This window comes from Mustela lutreola, chromosome 2 (assembly GCF_030435805.1).
Source record: "Mustela lutreola isolate mMusLut2 chromosome 2, mMusLut2.pri, whole genome shotgun sequence".
NCBI lineage: Eukaryota > Metazoa > Chordata > Mammalia > Carnivora > Mustelidae > Mustela > Mustela lutreola.
Window position 1 is genome coordinate 13,292,298 of NC_081291.1, and position 21,582 is coordinate 13,313,879.

Consider the following 21,582-nt stretch of genomic DNA (forward strand, 5'->3'; position numbering starts at 1 on the left):
TCCTCAAAACTCAGCACTTTATTTTCTTTTTTAAAGCATTAATATTCTAACACCAGGTCCTTACGTTCTTCCCCTCTGTGATAACTTTGAGACAAATCCTCTGGTTCTCGTCCTCCATGAACTTGCTCTCTCCTGGATATTTCTCTTTTACAGCCTACCCATTTTATTTTTTTAAGATTTTATATATTTATTTGGTAGAGAATGATAGTAAGAGAGAGCATGAGAGGGGGGAGTGGGAGAGGGAGAAGCAGACTCCCCGTCAGGCACGGAGCCTGATGAGAGACTGGATTCTGGGACTCCAGGATCATGACCTGAGCCGAAGTTGCTTAACCAACTGAGCCACCCAGGCACCCCAAACTCAGCACTTTCTAAGTATTGTACCACACATTCTTACATACGCTCTTGGCTACTGTACCCTTGCAGTGGAAATGGGGTGCTTGCTACTGGTTTCTCTTTACAACCCTACATTCAATGATGTCATGTTAGTGTCTTGAAATCAATCGAGGATGGGAATATTTACACCAAGGAAATTGGCAAATGTCACAAATCAGGGCTTTTCCCAACCTCCTTGGAGAGCCCGTTGTGAGGCATTTACCAGCATATTGTTGTTCTAGTCGCTTCCCCCGGGGGTGTTTGGATATATATAAATATATGTGGTTTTCTATAAAGTCATGTAAGCTTTTGCTAGTATCACCTGTTTTTGTTTTAGTTGACATTACATATTTTCCTCTTTCCACATTATGTATATATCTCTAATTCATTTTAACTGTGGCATCGTGTTCCATGTATGGGAATTTTAAAAAAGATTTTATTTATTTATTTGAAAGAGAGAGAGCACAAGCAGAAGGAAGAGCTGGAGAAGCAGGCTCCCTGCTGATCAGGGAGCCAGAAGTGGGACTCAATCCCAGGACCCTGGGATCATGACCTGAGCCAAAGGCAGGCGCTTAACCAACGGAGCCACCCAGGCATCCCTGTATGGGGATATTTTGTAATGTATTACTATTTATACACATTTTGGATTGAAAAATATCCAAATCACAACAAATAAAAATTACCTGCTCTCCTGTCATTTGAATCATAAAGAAATAAAACTCCCTTTGACCTCTCCCATCCATCAGACTCCATGGAAGTGATCAGTCCTCACAGTTTGTGATATGCCATAAGCAATTTTTTTTTCTAGGCTTATGCAGACATAGCTCTGGATAAACTCATGTTTTTGTCAAAAGCAGATGGTGCTATTTTATACACTGGGCTGTAACTCACTTTTGTCACAATATATTGTAATGTTACTTTGTAGTGGCTGAGAGCTTGGTTCTGGGCTGGGATCCTGGCTTCACTACTTATTAATCATGTAGTTCTGGTTAAGTTGCATACTCAGCTGCTGTGCCTCTGTTTCCATATCTATACAACGGGATAATAATAGTACCTCATTACATGTTTATGATATTAAAGGAGTTTAACGCATGTAAAGTACTAACAGCTACACTTGGCACATAGAAAGCCCCCCAGTAAGTATTGGCTATTGTAATAATTTATTATGGTTAGGTATATATATAAATCTATATTATTATTTTTAATGGCTGCATAACATTCTTTATAAGGATACACCATATTATTTAAGCTTTTATTTATTTATTTGACAGGCTGAGATCACAAGTAGGCAGAGAGGCAGGCAGAGAGAGAGAGAGAGGTGGAAGCAGGCTTCCTGCCGAGCAGAGAGCAAGACTCGGGGCTTAATCCCAGGACCCTGGGATCATGACCTGAGCCGAAGGCAGAGGCTTTAACCACTGAGCCACCCAGGTGCCCCTACACCATATTATTTAACAACCCCTTTTTCATAAATAGGTTGTTTGCAGTTTTATTTTTATAAGACAACCCTGCAACCAATATCCTGTATCTTTACACACCTGTGCCATTATCTCTGCAAGACGCATGTCTAGAAGTGGAATTTCTAAGTCAAATTGTATGCACATTTTTCCTTGTCCCCTCTTTTTCTGAGCATTTTATTTTGAAATAATTCTAGACTCACAAGAAGTTGCTAACGTAGTGCAGAGAAGTCCTTCTTCTCTATACTATACTTCTCTACAGGTAGAAGTCCCTACCATGTATCCACTTTCCCAGAATGGCAACATCTTACATAACTTTAGTATATTAACAAAACCAAGGGACTACACATTTTAACTTTCAGTGTTACCAAATTACCCTTTACAAATTTACATCAATTTATACATCCATCAGGACGGTATGAATATCTTTGTCAGTAGTCTAGTAATCAATCTGTAAAATTTTTGCCAGGAGCGCCTGGGTGGCTCAGTACATTAAATGTCTGACATCTGACTTCACCTCAGGTACCATGATCTCAGGGTCATGGGATTGAGATCTGCATAGGGCTCCATGCTGAGTGTGGAGCCTGCCTGAGACTCTCTCCCTCTCTCTCTGCCCCTACCCCAGCTCATGCACGTGCACAGCATTATACTCTTTGTCCAATTTCTGAATGGGTTGTTTGTATTTTCCCTGCTTATCTGTAAGAACTTTTTGCTTATTAAGGAGAGTCTCCATCATCTGTTATACATTATAAATATTTTCTCTTGATCTGTCATATGACTTTCAACTATATTTCATCCTCCTAAAATTTTGCATTTTTATGTAATGCAATTGATTGATCTTTCCTCTTTATGTCTTCCAAATTTCGTGTTTTGCTTGGAAAATATCTCTCCATGATTGTAAAATCTTCTCCATAACCTTACCTTGTTTTTACATGTTTGTTGATTTTAAACACTCCCAGGATGACGCTGAGCTTTTTAAAATTGCCACGATCTCTGTTTATTACATAGTCACATCAGGGCAATTGATTTAATCTCAACCACTTGCACTCTTCATTGAGTTTTGCCGCATTCCCTTATTTGTAATTTGGTTATGTTCGAATCCATCATCTTTTCCAAACCAACAGGCATTTGGGGAGTTGGAAAGTCAACTAACATATTCTCCCGACCCCCCGGTCTACTGCAGGAGAGGTGAAGAATGTGAAAGTGTTTGCCAAGGGGACGCTTGCCCTCTCTGCCTCAAAGGACCACACGCTGCGTCTGTGGGACTTACTCTCTGGGCAGGAGAAATTCACCATTTGGGACAGAGGCTCAAGAGATCCCACTGAACCTGAGATCTGGAGTCTTCACGTGGAGGAAGCAAAGAAGGTTGTATATTTGGCATCTGGCTCAAAGGTAACAAACACCTGTCCTGTTTGCAAAGAAAAGCTGTTACTAGAGCATTCCAAGACAGCATTTGCTGTTTCTAGGAGGTGGGGTCCCTGAGAGGGGGGTGGGCATAAACAGGGGTGCACAACCACTGGATGGGATGCTATAAGGGGTTTCAAACTACACAGTTGGATTAGATGATTCTGATAGTTCTTTCTGACCTTAAGAGTTGAGACCTTTCATCTTTTTTTTTTTTTTAAAGATGTATTTATTGGGGCACCTGAGTGGCTCAGTTGGTTAAGCCTCTGCCTCTTGATTTCTGCTCAGGTCATGATGTCCAAGTCATGAGATCAAGCCCCACATTGGGTTCCAGACTTAGCAGAGCCTCTGTTCCCTCTCCCCATGCTCTTTCATTCTTTCTCCATAAAATAATAAATAAATAAAAACTTATTTATTTATTGGTGGGGAGGGCAGAGGAGAGAATCTTCAACCAGACCCCCCCACACACACTCACCAGGGAGCCTGATGCAGGGCTCACTCTCTTGACCCATGAGATTGTGACCTGAGAAGAAACCAAGAGTAGAAGGCTTAACTGACTGAGCCACCCAGGCACCCCTAATCTTTTTTAATTTGGTCATTTTAGTGCTATAAATTGTCCTCTGAGTACAGCCTTACTTGCATCCCACAAAACTTGCTATGTCATATTATCATTTACCGTCAGTAAATGATACCATCAGGGGGCATCTGGGTGGCTCAGTGGGTTAAGCCTCTGCTTTCAGCTCAGGTCATGATCTCATGTCCAGGTCATGTCCTAAGATCGGGCCCCTGCATCAGGCTCTCTGCTCAGCAGGGAGCCTGCTTCTCCCTCCCCCTCTGCCTGCCTCTCTGCCTACTTGTGATATTTCCCTCTCTCTCTGTAAAAATACATAAATAAAAAATCTTTTTAAAAAATACTTTCAGATTTCCCTTTTGGTTTGCTCTTTGGTCGACAGGCTATTTAGAAGTGTGCTGTTCGTTCCCAGATATTTGAAAGGTTCCCAGGTAGCTTACCTTTTTCTTTCCTAATTACTTTCATTTGTATGATGAATCTTTTCAGATGTATCGAAACTCATTTTAGGGTCTCTCTTGGTAAATATTCCACATACACCTGAAAACAATCTGTATTCTGCTGTGTTATTCCCTTATGTCAATTATAAACCTACGATCTGATTGTATGATGAATAGAGACACAGTAGAACAGTGGGTGAAAGCTTAGGAACTAAAGGCATGGGAAAAAAATCTGTACCTAACTCCCAGATGACTTCTTTGCAAGCTGAGTGATCTTGATCATATCACTGTACCTCTCTGCCTCCATTCTTCCTCTACCTGATGAGATAATGACTAAAACACCTGGCAGAGTGCTTGGTGCATAGTAAGCACCAAATACTTAATAGCTATTAATTATTATATTTTATTAGTAACTGGCAGTTGTTTACACAAGTAATATTGGTAGCTTATAAACTGTGCTGTCCAATATGGGGGGTCACCACCAAACTTCAATTATGAAGTTTGAAACTGAGCACTTGAAATGTGCCTATTCTGCACTGAAATGTGCCATAAGTAGGAAACACACACTGGCTTTCAAAGCCTTAGTACTGTGGAAATAAGGTAAAAGATTTGAATAGTAATTTGATATTAATTACACGTTGCAGTAGTAACATTTGGACATAGGGTTAAACCAAACACATTATTTAAATCAATTTCACTTGTTTCCTCTTACTTTTTTTTTAAGGGACTAATACAAAATTTGAAGACACACAGCATGCATTCATTATACTATTATTGACAGGGCAGGCTTAAATATTAGGGAAGTGTTGACTGATTTCCAAACTGCATACATTTGGAAAACACAGTTAAAAAAAAAAAAAGGAAATAATAGGGGGGCCTGTGTGGCTCAGTTGGTTAAGTGTCCGACTTTTGGTTTCGGCTCAAGTCATGATCACAGGGTCGTGAGATAGAGGCCGGCAGTGTTGGGCTCCACATTCAGCGAAGAGTCTGCTTGGATTGTCTTCCTCTGCCTTTCCCTGCACTCAGACATTGTCTCTTGCTCTCCCTCTCTCAAAAATAAATCTTAAAAAAAGAAAGGAAGGAAGGAAGAAAGAAGGAAAGAAGGAAAAGAAGACAGGAAGGAAGGAAGAGAGGAAGAAAGAAATAAATAGGAGCGCCTGGGTGGCTCAGTCAGTTAAGCTTCTGCCTTTAGCTCAGGTCATGATCCCAGGGTCCTGGGATCGAGCCCCACATGGGGCTCCTTGCTCAGCGGGGAGCCCCCTTCTCCCTCTGCCTGCCACTCCCCCTGCTTGTGCTTGTTCTTTCTGTCAAATAAATAAGTGAAATCTTTAAAAAAAAAAAAAAAGCTTTAAAAAAAGAAATAAGAAATAATAATAATTAATCCCAAAGACAACCACAGTTGTGACATTTACATGAGTTTGTGTTCTGCGGTGTGTGGATGTGTATGTACAAATACTCATGTGTGTAAGCATAACACAAAATGGGGATCAAACCATATAGAAAGCTAGCGATGCTGCTTCATAAATCGATTTTTCTTTGCCCATAACCTCAAACATTCTTCAGAAACCGCAGGCTTAGTGATTTTGTGGGATGTCCTTGCCTTGACTCCTCTACAGTTTATTAAATTGATCCCTTCCTGCTGGACATATAGGTTATTTCTAGTTCTTTGTACTTTCAAATAACTGAGACAACTTTCCTTATAAATAGATCTTTGAATCTCCCCTTCTTTCTTTCTTTTTAAGATTTTATTTATTATTTGAGAAAGAGCAAGAGAGAGCGAGTGCTCGCACAAGCACTTGTGTTGGGTGAAGGGGTAGAGGGGGAAGCAGGCTCCCTGCTGAGCCAGGAGCCCAATTCGGGGCTCGATCCCAGGACCCCAAGATCATGACCTGAGCTGAAGGCACCCAGGCATCCTGGTTACTATTGATGTGAAAAGGTACTTTTTTTGGGTGAGGTTAAATATGAAACCTGCTGTCATCAAGAATTACTTGTAGTGGGACACCTGGGTGGCTCAGTGGTTGGGCCTCTGCCTTCGGCTCGGGTCATGATCTCAAGGTCCTGGAATCGAGCCCCACATTGGGCCCTCTGCTCAGCGGGGAGCCTGCTTCTCCCCGCCCCCCCGCCCCCGCCTGCCTCTCTGACTACTTGTGATCTCTGTAAATTAAATAAATAAAATCTTTTTTAAAAAATTACTTGTAGTGAACAGATATGAGAATGCATATGGTATGGTTGACATTTTCCGCCCTTTTTTTTTTTTAAGATTTTGTTTATTTATTTGACAGTGAGAGAGAGACAACGAGAGAGGGAACACAAGCAGGGGGATTGGGAGAGGAAGAAGCAGTCTTCCCGCTGAGAAGGGAGCCTGATGTGGAGCTTGAACCCAGGACCCTGGGATCATGACCTGAGCCGAAGGCAGACACTTAATGATTGAACCACCCAGGGGCCCCTTTTTTCCCATTTTTAAGACTGTTATTTTGGAGAAATTTTAGGTTCACAAAAATGTAATAAAGCTATTATGGAGAGTTCCCATATGCCATTCTATCCAGTCTTCTGTCATGTCAACGTCTTACATAACCAGGGAATATCCGTTACAGCTAAGACATTAATATTGCTAAAGTTCTCTCAACCTCACTCAGACTTTACTCAGATTTCCTCAGTTTTTCTGCAAATGACCTTTTGCTACTCTAGGATCTAATTCAGGACACCTCCTCTCCCCCTCTGCCTTTTTTTTTTTTGTAACTAAGAGTGTTGAAAATAAATGCATGTACTATGAAAAAGCACACGTTTTGCATCTGACTCCGGAAAACTTGCAACCCAGGTCTCACGCTGAGATTTCTATTCCTTCCCACGATTCCTTCAGATCAGTGCTTGGAATCTAGAAACGGCAGAGCTGGTTTTCCGTATCCTGGGACACGTCTCTGACCGCTGGATGTGCACCAGGGCACTTGCTTCCCGGGCCATGCTGCTGACTGTGTCTGAGGCTGGCGTGGTCAGTCTGTGGAGCTCAGCCACAGGAACGCTTCAGGGGAGGCAACATTTATCCAGCGTCAAAGAAGAAACACCAACCTGTGGGGTCTCGGTCCAGAAGCAAGGCAAGATGGTGACCGGGTTTAGCAAGGGCTCCATCTCTTTGGTAAGTTCCTTCTCCTGAACGCGATGCCCGCATGGCTCAGCTCCAAAGTGCTCAGATGTCCTAGAAATTGGGAGAAACCACTTCACCTTTGATCTTTCCCTAAATGACATTTGGTTTCCTAATTGAGGGATTTGCAACTCAGCTCGGTTCAGGAAACATGCCTTGGTGTTTCCTGGGGACAGGCCACTGTGGGTCGTTGCTGGCACTCAGTCCTGCCAAAAATGTCTCTAGACATTGCCAGCTGTCCTTAGCTGGCGGGGATGGCACAAAATGGCCCTCCCCACCCCTTGAGAACTACTGCCCTAGACACATAAAGTAGAAAAAAAGCAAACTTGCAGAACAGTGTCTCTGCTGGATGGTGCAAAAAAAGATGGTGGGGAGAGAGAGCACACAAGCAGGGGGAGTGGGAGAGGGAGAAGCAGACTCCCCACTGAGCAGAGAACTCGATGAGAGGCTCGATCCTAGAACCCTGAGATCATGACCTGAGCCAAATCCAAACGCTTAGCCACCCAGGTGCCCCAAAACACATGTTTTTGTTTTTGTTTTTTAAAAAGTCAGCAGTAACATCCATGAGGAAATTCACTTGCTCCTACCCCTGCTAAATAAAGGTGAACAAATATATATATATATATATATATATATATATATATATATTATATTTATAAATATATATTTTATATATTACATGTATTTTATATGTATTTAAAATATATATATATTTTAAAATATTGGCTTGGATTGGTGCAAACAACTCACTTTTCTTGCCCCTCCCCCACCATGTGTCCCATCTGTGCCCTTCACTGAGATAATGAGCATAAAGTTTTTGGCTCACAGGCTGGTAGCTGTCTGATGCTCAGAAATCAGTAGCTGACCTGGGGCTGCAAGACTGAGGAATGACCCATCCTCTTAGGTCCAAACTAAATGAGTTCCACCACTCGGGAATGGGGAGAAACTGGTGTTTCGATCTTACCTGAGATCTCCAGAGCTCCCCCAGGGGCAGAAAACAGGTGTTGGGATGTTCTCCAGGTCCCTGAGTCGATTACAAAAGCAGGATCAACAAAAACACTACTAGCTGCCACGGTTTGAGGGCTGACTGTGAGCAGGGTAAGGGGGAGCCCCCCCCCATGATGGCCCCATACTGTAGTCCTGCATCATGGCCCATTTAACAGATAAAGAAACTAAGGCACCCAAGGGCTGAGACATTTGCTTCGAAGCTGGTGAGTGGCAGAGCCTTGCATCCAAGTCCCTGACCCTGGACCCTTCACTCTGTGGAAATGCTTGATATACATCCTTGACTTTGCGCAGGTTTCCCCTGAAGGAGACAGCCTGCTGGAGAAGCTTCCGGAAGCTGTGAGGTTCCTGGTACTCTCTGAAGACGAGTCCCTTCTGGCAGCAGGTAGCGTCTAGCTCTTATTTGGAGCCATGAGGAGGCAGCTTCAGATTTTGTTGGAGGAGCAGAGGGAACAAGGGGGCTGGGGGCTGTCCTAGACCTTTTCTGCAGAGGGCCATACAGTGCACACCTTGGCTTTGCAGACCTGGTGGTCTCTTTCGCCACAAATCAAGCCTATATGAAAGCTGCCACAGATTCTATCTTATGCGGGCGAGGCTGTGTGCCCCTCAGACACCGTTTACAGAGGCTGAAATGTGGATTTCATATCATATTCACCTGCCACAAAACAGGAATATTTTTATTTTTGTGAAACTAAGTCTTCTGAGCTTCTGGGTCATACAAAAAGAGATGGCAGGCCAGTTGTGGCCCACGGGCTGTAGCTTGCCAACCCCTGTTCAGTATCTTTGAGATGACGGTGGTTATCCCTGCCAGATAGGGACAGGGATGGAGGGGTGCTGCGTGAGCCGATGGGGTGTGCTCAAGGATGAGCCAGCCCACGGGACCCCTGCTTGTAGGGGCTCCCAGGCTTGCAGACGGTAAGGCAGCCACAGGGCAGAGTGGTTGGTGTGATGGCCAGCCAAGAATGAGGGGTTAGGGGAGGGTGTGACAGGGTTCCCTTCTTGAGTCTAAGGCAGTCGGGGAAGGCTTCATAGGAGGTGACCCACAGATGACCAACTCCTCAGCCTGATTATTTTTTTAAGACTATTTTTTTAAAAGATCAGCTTGGGGAGGGGGGACTCCTGGCTGGTTCCTTTAGAGGAGTGTGTGATTCTTGATCTCAGGGTTATAAGTTTGAGCCCCATCTTAGGTGTAGAGATTACTTAAATAAATAAATTTTTTTTAAATATTTTATTTATTTATCAGAGAGAGAGGGGGAGAGAGCGAGCACAGGCAGACAGAATGGCAGGCAGAGGCAGAGAGAGAAGCAGGCTCCCCGCTCAGCAAGGAGCCTGATGCAGGACTCGATCCCAGGACGCTGGGATCATGACCTGAGCCGAAGGCAGCTGCTTAACCAACTGAGCCACCCAGGTGTCCCAATAAATTAAAAAAAAAAAAAAAAAAAAAGATCAGATTGGAGTTCGCAGCCAAATTGAGCAGAAAGTACAGAGATCCCCCGTATGCCCCCTACCCCACCCTGCTCAGCCTCCTCTGATATCAACATCCCCCATCACAGTGGTGCATTTGCTATAAATGATGAACTCCCTCGACAGACCGTCATCACCCAGAGTCCATGGCTTACCTTACCATTCACTCTGGGTGTTGGACCTTCTGTGGGTTTGGACAGACGTGTAATGACATATACCCACCATCATAATCTCAGGGCATTTGCAATGCCCTATAATCAGCCTGATTTTTTAAAAAGATTTTATTTCTTTGTTTGAGAGAGAGACAGAGATAACAACAGAAACAGCGAGAGAGAGCACAAGCAGGGAGCAGAGGGAGAAGCAGGCTCCCCACGGAGCAGGGATCCCGACACAGGGCTCCATCCCAGGACCCTGGGATCATGACCTGAGCCAAAGGCAGATGCTTAACTGACTGAGCCCCCCAGATGCCCCAGCCTGACTTCTATAACAACTTTGCCAAGGGTCAAAGACAGTGGGAGACCAGTGCTGTCCAGCAAAGCAAACCACAAACATGAGCCACATTTGTAACCGAATGTTCTCATACCCCTATTTAAAAAAGCAAAAAGACATAGATGTCATTCATGTTAATAACAGATCTTGTTTAATCCAACACACCCAAAAATTCAACATGAAATCGATATAAAAATCATTTTAAAAAATATTTTATTTATTTATTTGACACACAGAGAGAGAAATCATAAGTAGTCAGAAAGGCAGAGAGAGGGGGGAAGCAGGCTCTCCGATGAGCAGAGAGCCCGATACGGGACTCGATCCCAGGACCCTGAGATCATGACCCGAGCCAAAGGCAGAGGCCCAACCCTCTGAGCCACCCAGGCGCCCTAAAAATCATTTTTTTTTTTAAATAATTTTAATTTTAGAATAGTTTTAAATTTATAGGAAAGTTGCAAAAGTAGTACAGAGAATTCTGTACTACAGTGTCTTCTACAGTACAGTGTCTTCTACTATTAACATCTTAACCTTAGTAAGGTATATTTGAGGCACAAAATAAATAAAGTAGTATTAGGGTATGCTGTAGCCTGAATTGCATCACCCCTCAATTCATAAGTTGGAGCCTAACCTTCAGCATAACTATATTTGGAGATGGGGTGTTTCAGAAGCAATTAAGGTTAAATGAGGTCATACAGGTGGGGCCCTGATCTGATAGGATTTGTGTCCTTAGAAGAACCCTGAGGAAGCTTCTCTGTCTCTACTATGAGGACACAATGAGAAAGTGGATGTCTGCTAGCCAGGAAGTGAGCTCTCACCAGAAACTTGACCTTGGGTTTTCCAGGCTTCAGAACTGTGAGAAAATAAATTTCTGTTGTTTCAGCCACCTAATCTGTGGTATTTCGTTATGGCAGCCTAAACTGACTAATACAGATTATAACACAAACTACAAAATAAAAATCATTTTTTTAAAGATTTTATTTATTTATTTGACAAAGAGAGAGAGAGAGAGAACACAAGCAGCGGGAGAGGAAGGGAGAGGGAGAAGCAGGCTCCGCACAAAGCATGGGAAGCCAGATATGGGACTCAATCCCAGGACCCCAGGATCATGACCTGAGCTGAAAGCAGTGGCTTAACCCACTGAGCCACCCAGGCACCCCATTGATATAAAAATGATTAATGGTCTATTTCACGTTTAAAAAATTCTTGTGCCAGGGATATGAAACCTGGCCTGTGTTGTTCACTGACAGCTCGTCTCGACTCAGATTGACCACAGTAAGAGCCACACGTGGCTCGTGGTGACCACACCTGCATGGAGAGCACAGGTCGAATGGATAGACACTTAGACTCCAAGGCTGACTGATGGGTGACTACCAGTAATGCATCTTCCGTCCTGTTTCCAAAAGAATTTTAGGTGGGTGGTGGGGAGCACCTGAGTGGCTCAGTCATTGGGCATCTGCCTTCAGCTCAGGTCATGGCCGAGCCCTGCATCGGGCTCCCTGCTCAGCAGGAAGCCTGCTTCTCCTTCTCACACTCCCCCTGCTTGTGTTCCCGCTTTCCCTGTCTCTCTCTCTGTGTCAAATAAATAAATCAAATCTAAAAAAAAAAAAAAGAATTTTAGGTGGCATAAGTATGTGTGAAATGCAGCATGGGGAATAGGAATGACAGAAGAAAGAAAAACGTGGGGTAGAAGCCCAAGATGGAATCAGGACCAAGACCAAAGCCACTGAGGACCTCAGTGACCTAGAACCTTGTCACAGTGGGTCTCAAGTGTGGCTCTATCCAACAGCCAATGAGCAGGTTCCCCTATCCACAGTGTCGGGAACCCACCTGTTGCTCAGGAGAGGTACCCCAATCCCAGCCCAGCTAAGATCAGGCAGGGATTTCTTAGTGTCATAAATGGAATTGCAGCTCAGGGGTCCCCAAGCTCGCTGTCAGGTTTGGTGACTTGCCAAGGTTCAAAGAATTCAGAAAGTCTCATGCTCACAATTTATTGGAGGCAAAGGACACAGATGAAGATCAACAAAGGGTAGAGACATAGAGACACGTGGAGCCCAGAGAAGGCACCAGATACGAGCTTCCTGGTGTCCCCTCCCCGTGGAGGCACATGGACGGTGCCTACTTCTCTCAGCAACAGGGTGTGACGACAGGGTCCTGCCAACCAGGGAAGCCCACCCTGCCTTGGTGTCTAGGATTCTTCCTGGGGGCAGGTTATGTAGACAGGCTGACCACCTGCACAGCCGACCAAAATCTCTGACACCCCGCACAAGAATGGAACACAGATGCCCTTGGATAGCAGCAATCCTGATGCCTCTGATCCGTTTCCCGTAACACCCTTCTGTGTGAGCCTCAGGTTCAAGTGGACTTCAGTGAAACAATTCCATGGAGGGCCTGGAGAGGCAGGAGAACAGACGCTCGGCCCCCAGCTTCTCCTGCGCTGACCTGATTCCAGGGTTTCCAGGAAACAGAACCGATTGGTGCGGGCCAGGTGCCTAGCTCGGTGTCCCACACCATCACCCCTCAGGGCTCCGGGCCCTGGAAGAGCTGCCTAACCAGGCCTTTGCCCACTTCCCACTCTGCCAGGGGTCCTCTTAACAAAGCATTCACCCAGCCAGTGTCTGGAGCACACTGGAGCCAGTCTCCTTGGCTGGGGCGCCTGAGAAAATGCAGAACGGGGGTGCCTGGGTGGCTCAGTGGGTTAAGCCGCTGCCTTCGGCTCAGGTCATGATCTCAGGGTCATCGGGCTCTCTGCTCGGCAGGGAGCCTGCTTCCTTCTCTCTCTCTCTGCCTGCCTCTCAGTGTACTTATAATTTCTCTCTGTCAAATAAATAAATAAAATCTTTAAAAAAAAAAAAAGAAAATGCAGAACACCCATTCTGAATACAGAATACAGTTAAATTTCAGATACATGACAAATCAAGTTTTCAGCATAAAAATATGCCATGTAATATTTGAGATACACTTATACGAACCAGAATTTTACTGTTTATCTGAATTTCAAATTTAATTGAACTGTCCTGTTGGGTCTTTTGTTTTGTGTTATTTTGTGTTAAATCTAGCAACCCCCCCCCCTCATCTCCTGCTCCTTCGTACCACTCCTGCCACAGGAGTCTCTGTGCTGCTCCTGAGACATCCCCAGGCCTTTCCTACCTCCTAGTCATCTCCCGCCGTTCCCACTCTTCCGGTGCTAGCCCCGCTCTCAAATGTCCACTCCAATGTCCTGTGGCTGCTGCAACCAATGACCACGCAAACGTGGTATCATTGACAACAACAGAAATCTCTTTTCTCACAGTTCTAGAGGCCAGAAATCCCAAACCAAGATGTGGACAGGGTCATGCTCCCTCCAAAGGTTCCAGAGAAGAATTTTCTCTTTTGCACCTTCTCGCTTCTGCCTTGTGATTCTTTGACTTGTGGCCACATCTCTCCAGTCCCTGTCGCCGTCTTCACATTGCCTCCTCCTCCACGTGTGTCTCTGTGTCATTGTTCCGTACGGCACCCAGCCCCCTGACTGCATTGTCCTCATCGCGCATTGTAACTGCTCTCTTACCCTTCCTGTCTCCCCTGCTCCTTCCTTTCCATCTGCAAAACATTTTCTACCTTATGTCCAGCTTTGTGCTGGGTCCTGGGATGCCTTGAGCAGCCCAGACAGGCAGTCCCAGCCCTCTGGGAACGAGCAGTTTTGTGATGACAAATAACGTGGCTGTTTTCTGTGAACGTATGGATCGCTGTGGTCAGCTGCCCCCCTCCCCGCGACCACAGGCAAGGTGACGATGTCTCTCTTGTTCTGCGCCGTATTCCTTCCGCCGCCTCATGGCAGGTGCTCAGAAAAATCTTTGTTGGCTAAACAGAATGACTGTCAAGCTCCTCCAGGAATGAATGGGACAATCCCATGCCTTCCGTTTCAGGGTTTGGAAGATCTGTGCGGATATTCTTGGCCGACTCACAGGGGTTTCATCGATTCATGGCCACTGACCTTGAACACGAGGACACGGTGGAGACAGCTGGTTTTGGTCCCAAGAACAACCTGATTATTACTGGGTCCCGGGATGCGCTCATTCAGGTGAGGGGTCGTTCTCACTCCGCCTCTGGAACAGAAAGTATGATTCCTTAGGCGTCTCTTGGCTTCAAAATAGAGAGACAAAAACTCATGCAGGCAGAACGGGGCAGGTCATTGGGAGGATATGGGGGAGGAATCCCACCGAAATGTTCGCAAAGGATATAGCCTTCCCACCGAACTTGGAAGAAAATTCCCATTGAGCTCAAAGTTCTCAGGCTGTTGAGAGAGGCACGTAATAAAATGGCAGTTCTCAGAGCGCCTGGGTGGCTCTGTTGGTTAAGCCTTTGACTCTTGATTTCGGCTCAGGTCATGGTCTTAGGGTCTTGAGATCGAGCCCCATGTGGGGCCTTATACTCAACAGAGTGTCTCTCCAAGGCTTCTCTCTCTCTTCCTCTGCCCCTCCCCACCACCTCGTGCTCACATGTGCACACACTTGCTCTCTCTCTCTAAAAAAAAAAAAAATGAAAGTAGCAGTTCTCCAACATTCTGGCCCTAGAACCTCTTTACGTTCTTTTTTTTTTTTCTTTTTTTAAGATTTTACTTATTTATTTGACAGATAGAGATCACAAGTAGGCAGAGAGGCAGGCAGAGAGAGGCGGGCAGGAAGCAGGCTCCCTGCTGAGCAGAGAGCCCGATGCGGGACTCGTTCCCACAACCCTGGGACCGTGACCTGAGCCGAAGGCAGAGGCTTTACCCCACCGAACCACCCAGGTGCCCCACCTCTTTACATTCTTAAAGATTATTGAGGACCCCGAAGGGCTTTTGTTCATGTGGGTTATAGCATTTTGATTGATATATTTTTAACACATGATTTATTTTGGTATAGTTTTAGGATTTACAGAAGCGTTGCCAAAAAGCAAAGAGAGGCCCCATATATGTGTACCTACTCTTTACCCAGCTTGCTTAATACTAGTACCTCATGCCACTCAAGCTCTATCCAAACTGAAAGATTTACCTTAAGACAATGCTATTAACTGACCCGCAGATTCTGTTCTGATTTCACCGGCTTTCCCACCAATGTCCTTTTTTTCTTTATTCCAGGATCCAATCTAGGATCCCCCATTGCATTTAGTATTTATGGATAATTAACTATGTTAAAAATTAGAAATGGGTTGGGAGGGAGACAAACCATAAGTGACTCTTAATCTCACAAAACAAACTGAGGGTTGCCAGGGGAAGGGGGGTTGGGAGAAGGTGGTGGGGTTGTGGACATTGGGGAGGGTATGTGCTGTGGTGAGTGCTGTGAAGTGTGTAAACCTGGTGATTCACAGACCTGTACCCCTGGGGATAACAATATATTATATATATTTATTATATTTTATATATATATTAAATATATTATATATAATAATATATGTTTATTAAAAATTAAAAATTAAAAAAAATTAGAAATGGGGAAATCCAAAAACACTATCGACTCATGAATATTACATGTCAGTGTTAATGACAGACTTCCATGAATATAACTATAGTTTTGAAACAAACAAAACAGCTCATGGCAAGAGTGTCATTGTTGCACATTTGGACAAATCTCTTTCATTTGGACAAATTTCTTTCATTTAGTGGATGATGAATTGGCTTCTCATATTTGATTCTGCGTTCTCCTATCTGTTGTGATATCACGTCCTGTAACTTCTAGAAAACTCTAGGACTCACTCATGAGGGGAAGAGAGTAGAAGTGACAAATAACATCTTAAATTTGCATGACAACAGTTTTGCCTTGGCACTGTTTCCTGAAGATGCCTGGAGGTAACTTCCAGGGGTTCCCTGGATTCTACTTTGAGAATTGCTGTGGTAGCAGATTGGTGAGGTGTGGGGAAGTTTGAGGGGCTGGTGAAGGCCCTCGGACTACAGCCTGAGACTCCACCTTAGGTGCACAGATAGGCTTATGCCTGTTTCTGAGCTAGGACAAGCAGAAGGAAGAAGTCAGCTTTGGCCATCTGCTGTCTATCCACAGGTGTGGAGTCTGTCGGAACAGGGAACCCTGCTGGACATTCTGGAAGGTGTCGGAGCCCCTGTGAGCCTGCTGGCCTGGGGTGGGGCCTTGGTGGCATCTGCTTCCCAGCAGTCCTCGTCTTTTAAAGTCTGGGATCTCACCTACCTTCAGAAACCGAGGGCCTGCACCCCGTTCCTGGATCGCACCGGCCTCACAGCAGTGTCACACAATGGGGGCTACATTTACTTCCCCAAGACTGGGGACAAGAACAAAGTCACCATTTGGGACTCAGCGGAAGGTGGGTAAGATAGAAGCCTGGTCATTCGTCAGGGAAGAGGTAGAGCCCCTGCCTTGGTCTGCTTGGGCTACCAGAACCGAACACCATAGCTGGGGTGGTTTAAAAAATTGACATTAATTTCTTACAGTTCTGGAGGCTGGAAAGGCCAAGGCCAAGGCCAAGGCCCAGGCAGACTGGTGTCTGGTGACAGCTGTCTTCCTGGTTGCTGATGGCCCCTTTCTTCTTATGTCCTCACAGGAGCACAGAGAAGGAAGCTAGCCCCCCAGTGCCTTGTATAAAGACACTGATCCCGCCGTGGGGACTCTGCCTCATGCCTCCATCACCTCCCAACACCATCACATGAGGGGGGACTTACTCAGTCCATAAGAACCCCCAAATTCCAGTCAGGTTGAAAGTGATTAACATAGATCAGGACTGGACTTTAAAAATTTTCCAGCACGTGGGTAACTGACCACCTGGTTGTCGATCTCTACGTTAGTTCAGGTTTCCCGGAAACGGCACAGGATGGGGACATTTGCCCAAGGGGTGTGTTGAGGGGAGCTCCTAGAGAAACCCGAGAGGGAGTGAGGGAAGCAGGTAGGGGCAGGGGAGGACTGAACAAGGAAGTGTGCTCAGCCTGATCCCCAGGGGGCCATTCTGGTTTGGGGACAGCTCCCCAAACATTTTGAGATGAGGGGCTCCCTTGCCCCGACAGCAGTGGGCAGCCTTGGGGCTGGGTGCCCTGACTGGTATAGGGGGGTCAGGGCATGTCACTGATGTGTCTGCCGTAATCTCCACGGTAATGATAAAATCATTAACAAGGAATTAAAATCATTAACAAGGGAGAAAAGAGATTCACTCTCACGTTCCTGTGTTCATGGGTTTGGCAGATCTTTGGTTAGTGCCAGCCGTGGAGCCGGGCTCTGGGGTTGGCTGTGAGCAAGACAGATGAGGTTACCACGTTGGAGGTGCCTGCCCGCTAGGCACGGGGTGAAGCCGGGCACAGAGGTAGGGGGCACAGTGGGGCTGGAGAGAGAAGGGTGCAGATTGTCTAATAGGGTTACAAGCTTGCACTCAGAGTTCATACAGCTCACAAGGCCAGATGTTTAGTCTGTGACCCTTTCCAGGCGTTTATAAAGGGCTGGGATGAGGGGTCCTGCGTGTCCCTTTGTCCATCTGTCCCGATGGGGAGTGGAAAATCTCAGAAGGTGTTAGGCAGGGCGGTGAGGAGACGGGAAGACAGGAGTGGAGGCAGGGGAATTGCAGCGTCGAAGCTGGGGAGAATGGATCACGAAAGCAATTTTTAAAATGCTTAAAGATAGGAAAACCGTGGCATGAGCCTCCCTCTGAACTGTTCTTGATGTGGTCTTCTCTCTGTGGCAGGGGAGGAACAAGACGCCCTGGACACATCCAATGAGGTCAGGTGTCTGGAGGTTGCCCAGCAGGCCAATCTCCTCTTCACCGGCCTCGTTTCGGGGGTGGTGCTGGTGTTCCCCCTGAACTCCAGACAGGATGTGATGTGCATCCCCCCTCCCGAGGCCCGGAAAGCCATCAACTGCATGGCCCTTAGTCAAGGCGAGGAGCGCCTGGCCATCGCCTATGACAGCATCGTCCTGGTGCTGGACATCAGCCCCGGGGATCCCTGTCCGGTCATCGACGGGCCAACCTACACCTTCTACACCCAGCTGCCTGAGACCATATCCAGCGTGGCCGTGCTGGCCGACTACCGCGTCATCTACGGCATGACCAATGGTGACCTCTTCCTTTATGAGTGTGTGAATTCCAAAGTGTTCCCTCTGGAGGCCCACGGGAATCGGGTCACCTGTATGCAGGTCAGCCACAGGGAGCAGCTCGCGGTCAGCGGGTCTGAGGAAGCCCTGCTGTGTCTCTGGGACCTGCAGGCTTGCAAGTGGACATTCCAGATGAACTACACGGTGCGTGGCCCCCACACGGCATGATGCGAGGTCCTGGCATTAGAGAGCTGAGGACAGGCGTCCTGGGTTAAATGCACATCAAGGACCATTGCCTGAGGTCTGGAGTGGAGTGAGGCCAAGGAGAGACACTCCCCTTGGGGGCAGAGTTTAAGGGACACCAAAAGACTCAGCCATTAAGAGAGATGCGATTTTAATGCAATGTTTACCAAAATCTGAAGAAATGCAAAAAATTCCCAAAGAACAAAATATCATTTTTTAAAAGATTTTGTTTATTTGTTTAGAGGGAGAAAGGGCAGGGAGGAGGGGCAGAGAGAGAGGGAGAAGCAGGGAACCCATCGACAACGATGCTAGGTTCTTTCCCAGGACCTTGAGATCACGACCTCAGCTGAAGGCAGATGCTCAACCGACTGAACCACGCAGGTGCCCCAAAAATATCATTTTAAATAAAGACAGGATCAAGTCCTGCCCGGCACACCCCTGCCTCACCCTCCTTATCCTAATCCTGACTGCCATTCTTGCGTCCAACGGTTTTGATTGCCTTGTCTGTGACAGGCCCCTTTCCAGCCATAGCCAGGGTCCATGCTGTCCCGCCTCTTAGAGCCACGTTCTCAGAGGGGACACAGGGTGAGCTCCGGGATGACAGGATCTTCTTGTGTTCTGCTTCCTGAGGTGGCCCCCATCCCTAGGAGAGCTCCTGATATGTCCTCGGGGCTCCACAAATGTTTGTGGAATAAAAACAGAGCAGGACACCTGGAGGAGGGGCTCAGTCAGTTAAGAAGCTGCCTTTAGCTCAGGTCATGATCCCAGGATGATCCTAGGGTCCTGGGATCGAGCCCCACAGCCAGCTCCCTGCCCCTCTCCACCACCTGCACTCTCCCTCTCTCTCTTAAATAAATAAATAAAATCTTTAAAAAAAATAAATAAAAGCAATAGAGCACATACATGATGGGCTGTGGAGTGACAAGAACTTTGAGAAAATGGCGAGGTAAACAGAGTAGAGAGGCATGGGCTGCTATTTAGGAAGGTCAAACGAGTCTCGTAGCACCCGGCTGGCTCATTCGGAAGAGCATGTGACTCTTGATCTCAGGGTCGCGAGTTCGAGCCCCATGTTGGGTGTAGAGATGATAAATAAATAAGCTTTAAAAGAAAAAAAGGAAGAAGAAGGTAAACTAAGTCTGGTGTACGGGCTTTCTAGACAGAAGGAATAGCAGCTATGAAGGAAGGGAGAAACAAGTAACTGACTCCTTAACCTAAGAAGTGTGCCGGAGTCCACATTACCCATCTCACAAGGAGCTGTGATGGCTGTTTGTATCCGTAGAATCAGGGGCTGTCATAAATATATCCATATAGTATATAAAAACACATATTAAAATATCATCCAAGAGGTTAATCTTCACAACGCCCTCGTAAGGCTGGTGTTATTACTCCGGTTTTTCAACGTTCGGCACAAAGGCCGCACTTTTGGTTGCAAGATGTGAACATTATTCATAAACATAAGGAGATGATCTTGTAACTAAGAGAAGAGAGTATATAGAGTTTTGTCTTAAAAGGCCTTCATCCCATCTGACCTTTTTTTAAATGAAGCCACTATAATACAGGGCTGTCAGTAAACTTCTATTTCACTGAGATGAGAAATGTGACCATAGCAGTCAAACACACCTAGCTTTCTGTTTTTGTTTTTGTTGTCATTTTTAAGCAGGCTCTGTGTCCAGCATGGAGCCCAACGTGGGCTTAAACTCACAGTCGTGAGTTTGACTGAGATCAAGCCCTGAGCTGAGATCAAGAGTTGGAGGCTTAACTGACTGAGCCACCCGAGCACAGCCGCACCCCCCCCCCCATTTTTTTTAAAATGAACTTAATTCAGGAATGATTTTCAGATCTACAAAGAAGTCATAAAGATAGTACAGGGGTTCCCCTCTACTTCCTCCTCACCCAGCTTCCCCGATGTTATCACCTTATATAACTCAAGCAGATTTGCCAAAACCAAGAAATTACCATGGGACTGGATTGTTGACTAAGCTACCAACTTCACTGGGATCATACTATTTTTTCAGTGCATTTCCTTTTTCTGGTCTAGGATCCAAACTAGGATGCATTTAGCATATAGCCTTTAACTAAAGACCATGATAGCTGATGCTTAGAGAATTGAGGTCACTTAGGAAATTAAACCCAGTAATTCCTGCTCTCCAGGGCAAACTGTCTGCAGACCTCTCAGTCCAATCCCTATGCAAATGTGTTTTGGTCCTAGAATCTTGGTGATGGAATATATCCATGTCTCCAGGGTTCCGTTGGATCCATCCCCATGGGAGGCTTGCATGCCTGGCTTCTGACACAAATGCCTTTCAGTGGGTCTCCTGGGTATCTCAGTTGCACTCCAGATCACATCGTCTTTTTCTACAGAATTCTTACTGTAGGGGAGTCCAGTGTCTCTGCTTCTCCATGGATGACAAGTATGTGTATGCGGGCTTGAAGGATCGCTCCATCATCGTCTGGAGTGTGCTAGACGGTGAGTCATTTTGCTTCAGGGGCAAGACTGAGCTTAGATCTGGAGAAGGAGGCCTTGTGTTGGGCTCTGGGTGTTGCAGAGCCCTGCCCTGGCCTTCCCAAGCTGGGAGGGAGCTACCTAGAGAGAGGTGTCTGCAAGTCAAAGGGACAGCTCCCCCTGGAGCTACATCTCCTCTTCTAGACCCATGGTACCTGGAACCCTGAAACATTCTCCCCGCCTGGGATGGTGTCCTCTTCAAGGCCTGGAGAGTCCTCTTCCCGAGGCTCATCCTCTCAAGGGTGGACTGTCTTCCCTAGTATGAGCATCCCTAGCCTTGGGGGTTGACCATGGGGTGATAAGCATGGAGTCTGGGTGCATGAGCTGGGTAGGTGGTCTGGATGCATATGTGTCAGGCCCTTAGGAGTGAAGGACACAGCTGGGTATGGGAAGAGAAGGAGAGCAAGCTGCTCAGAGCTGGGACTGGCCCTCCCACACCATTACATTCTATAGTGGGACTGAAAAGCCTTACAATTCCCCACCCAAGCATGACCTTCCAGGTGG

At 46.2% G+C, this 21,582-nt stretch overlaps 1 protein-coding gene across 3 annotated transcripts in view; it reads left to right on the forward strand.

Moving 5' to 3' along the window:
* Positions 1–21,582, forward strand: part of NWD1 (NACHT and WD repeat domain containing 1) — a 63,297-nt gene that overhangs the window by 38,149 nt on the left and 3,566 nt on the right. For all 3 annotated transcript variants that reach the window (XM_059160383.1, XM_059160385.1, XM_059160384.1), the window contains 7 exons: positions 3,010–3,218; positions 7,099–7,371; positions 8,677–8,767; positions 14,238–14,392; positions 16,347–16,623; positions 17,986–18,536; positions 20,937–21,042. In XM_059160383.1, the coding sequence (XP_059016366.1) occupies positions 3,010–3,218; positions 7,099–7,371; positions 8,677–8,767; positions 14,238–14,392; positions 16,347–16,623; positions 17,986–18,536; positions 20,937–21,042 (1,662 nt within the window). The remainder of the gene's footprint in view (positions 1–3,009; positions 3,219–7,098; positions 7,372–8,676; positions 8,768–14,237; positions 14,393–16,346; positions 16,624–17,985; positions 18,537–20,936; positions 21,043–21,582) is intronic.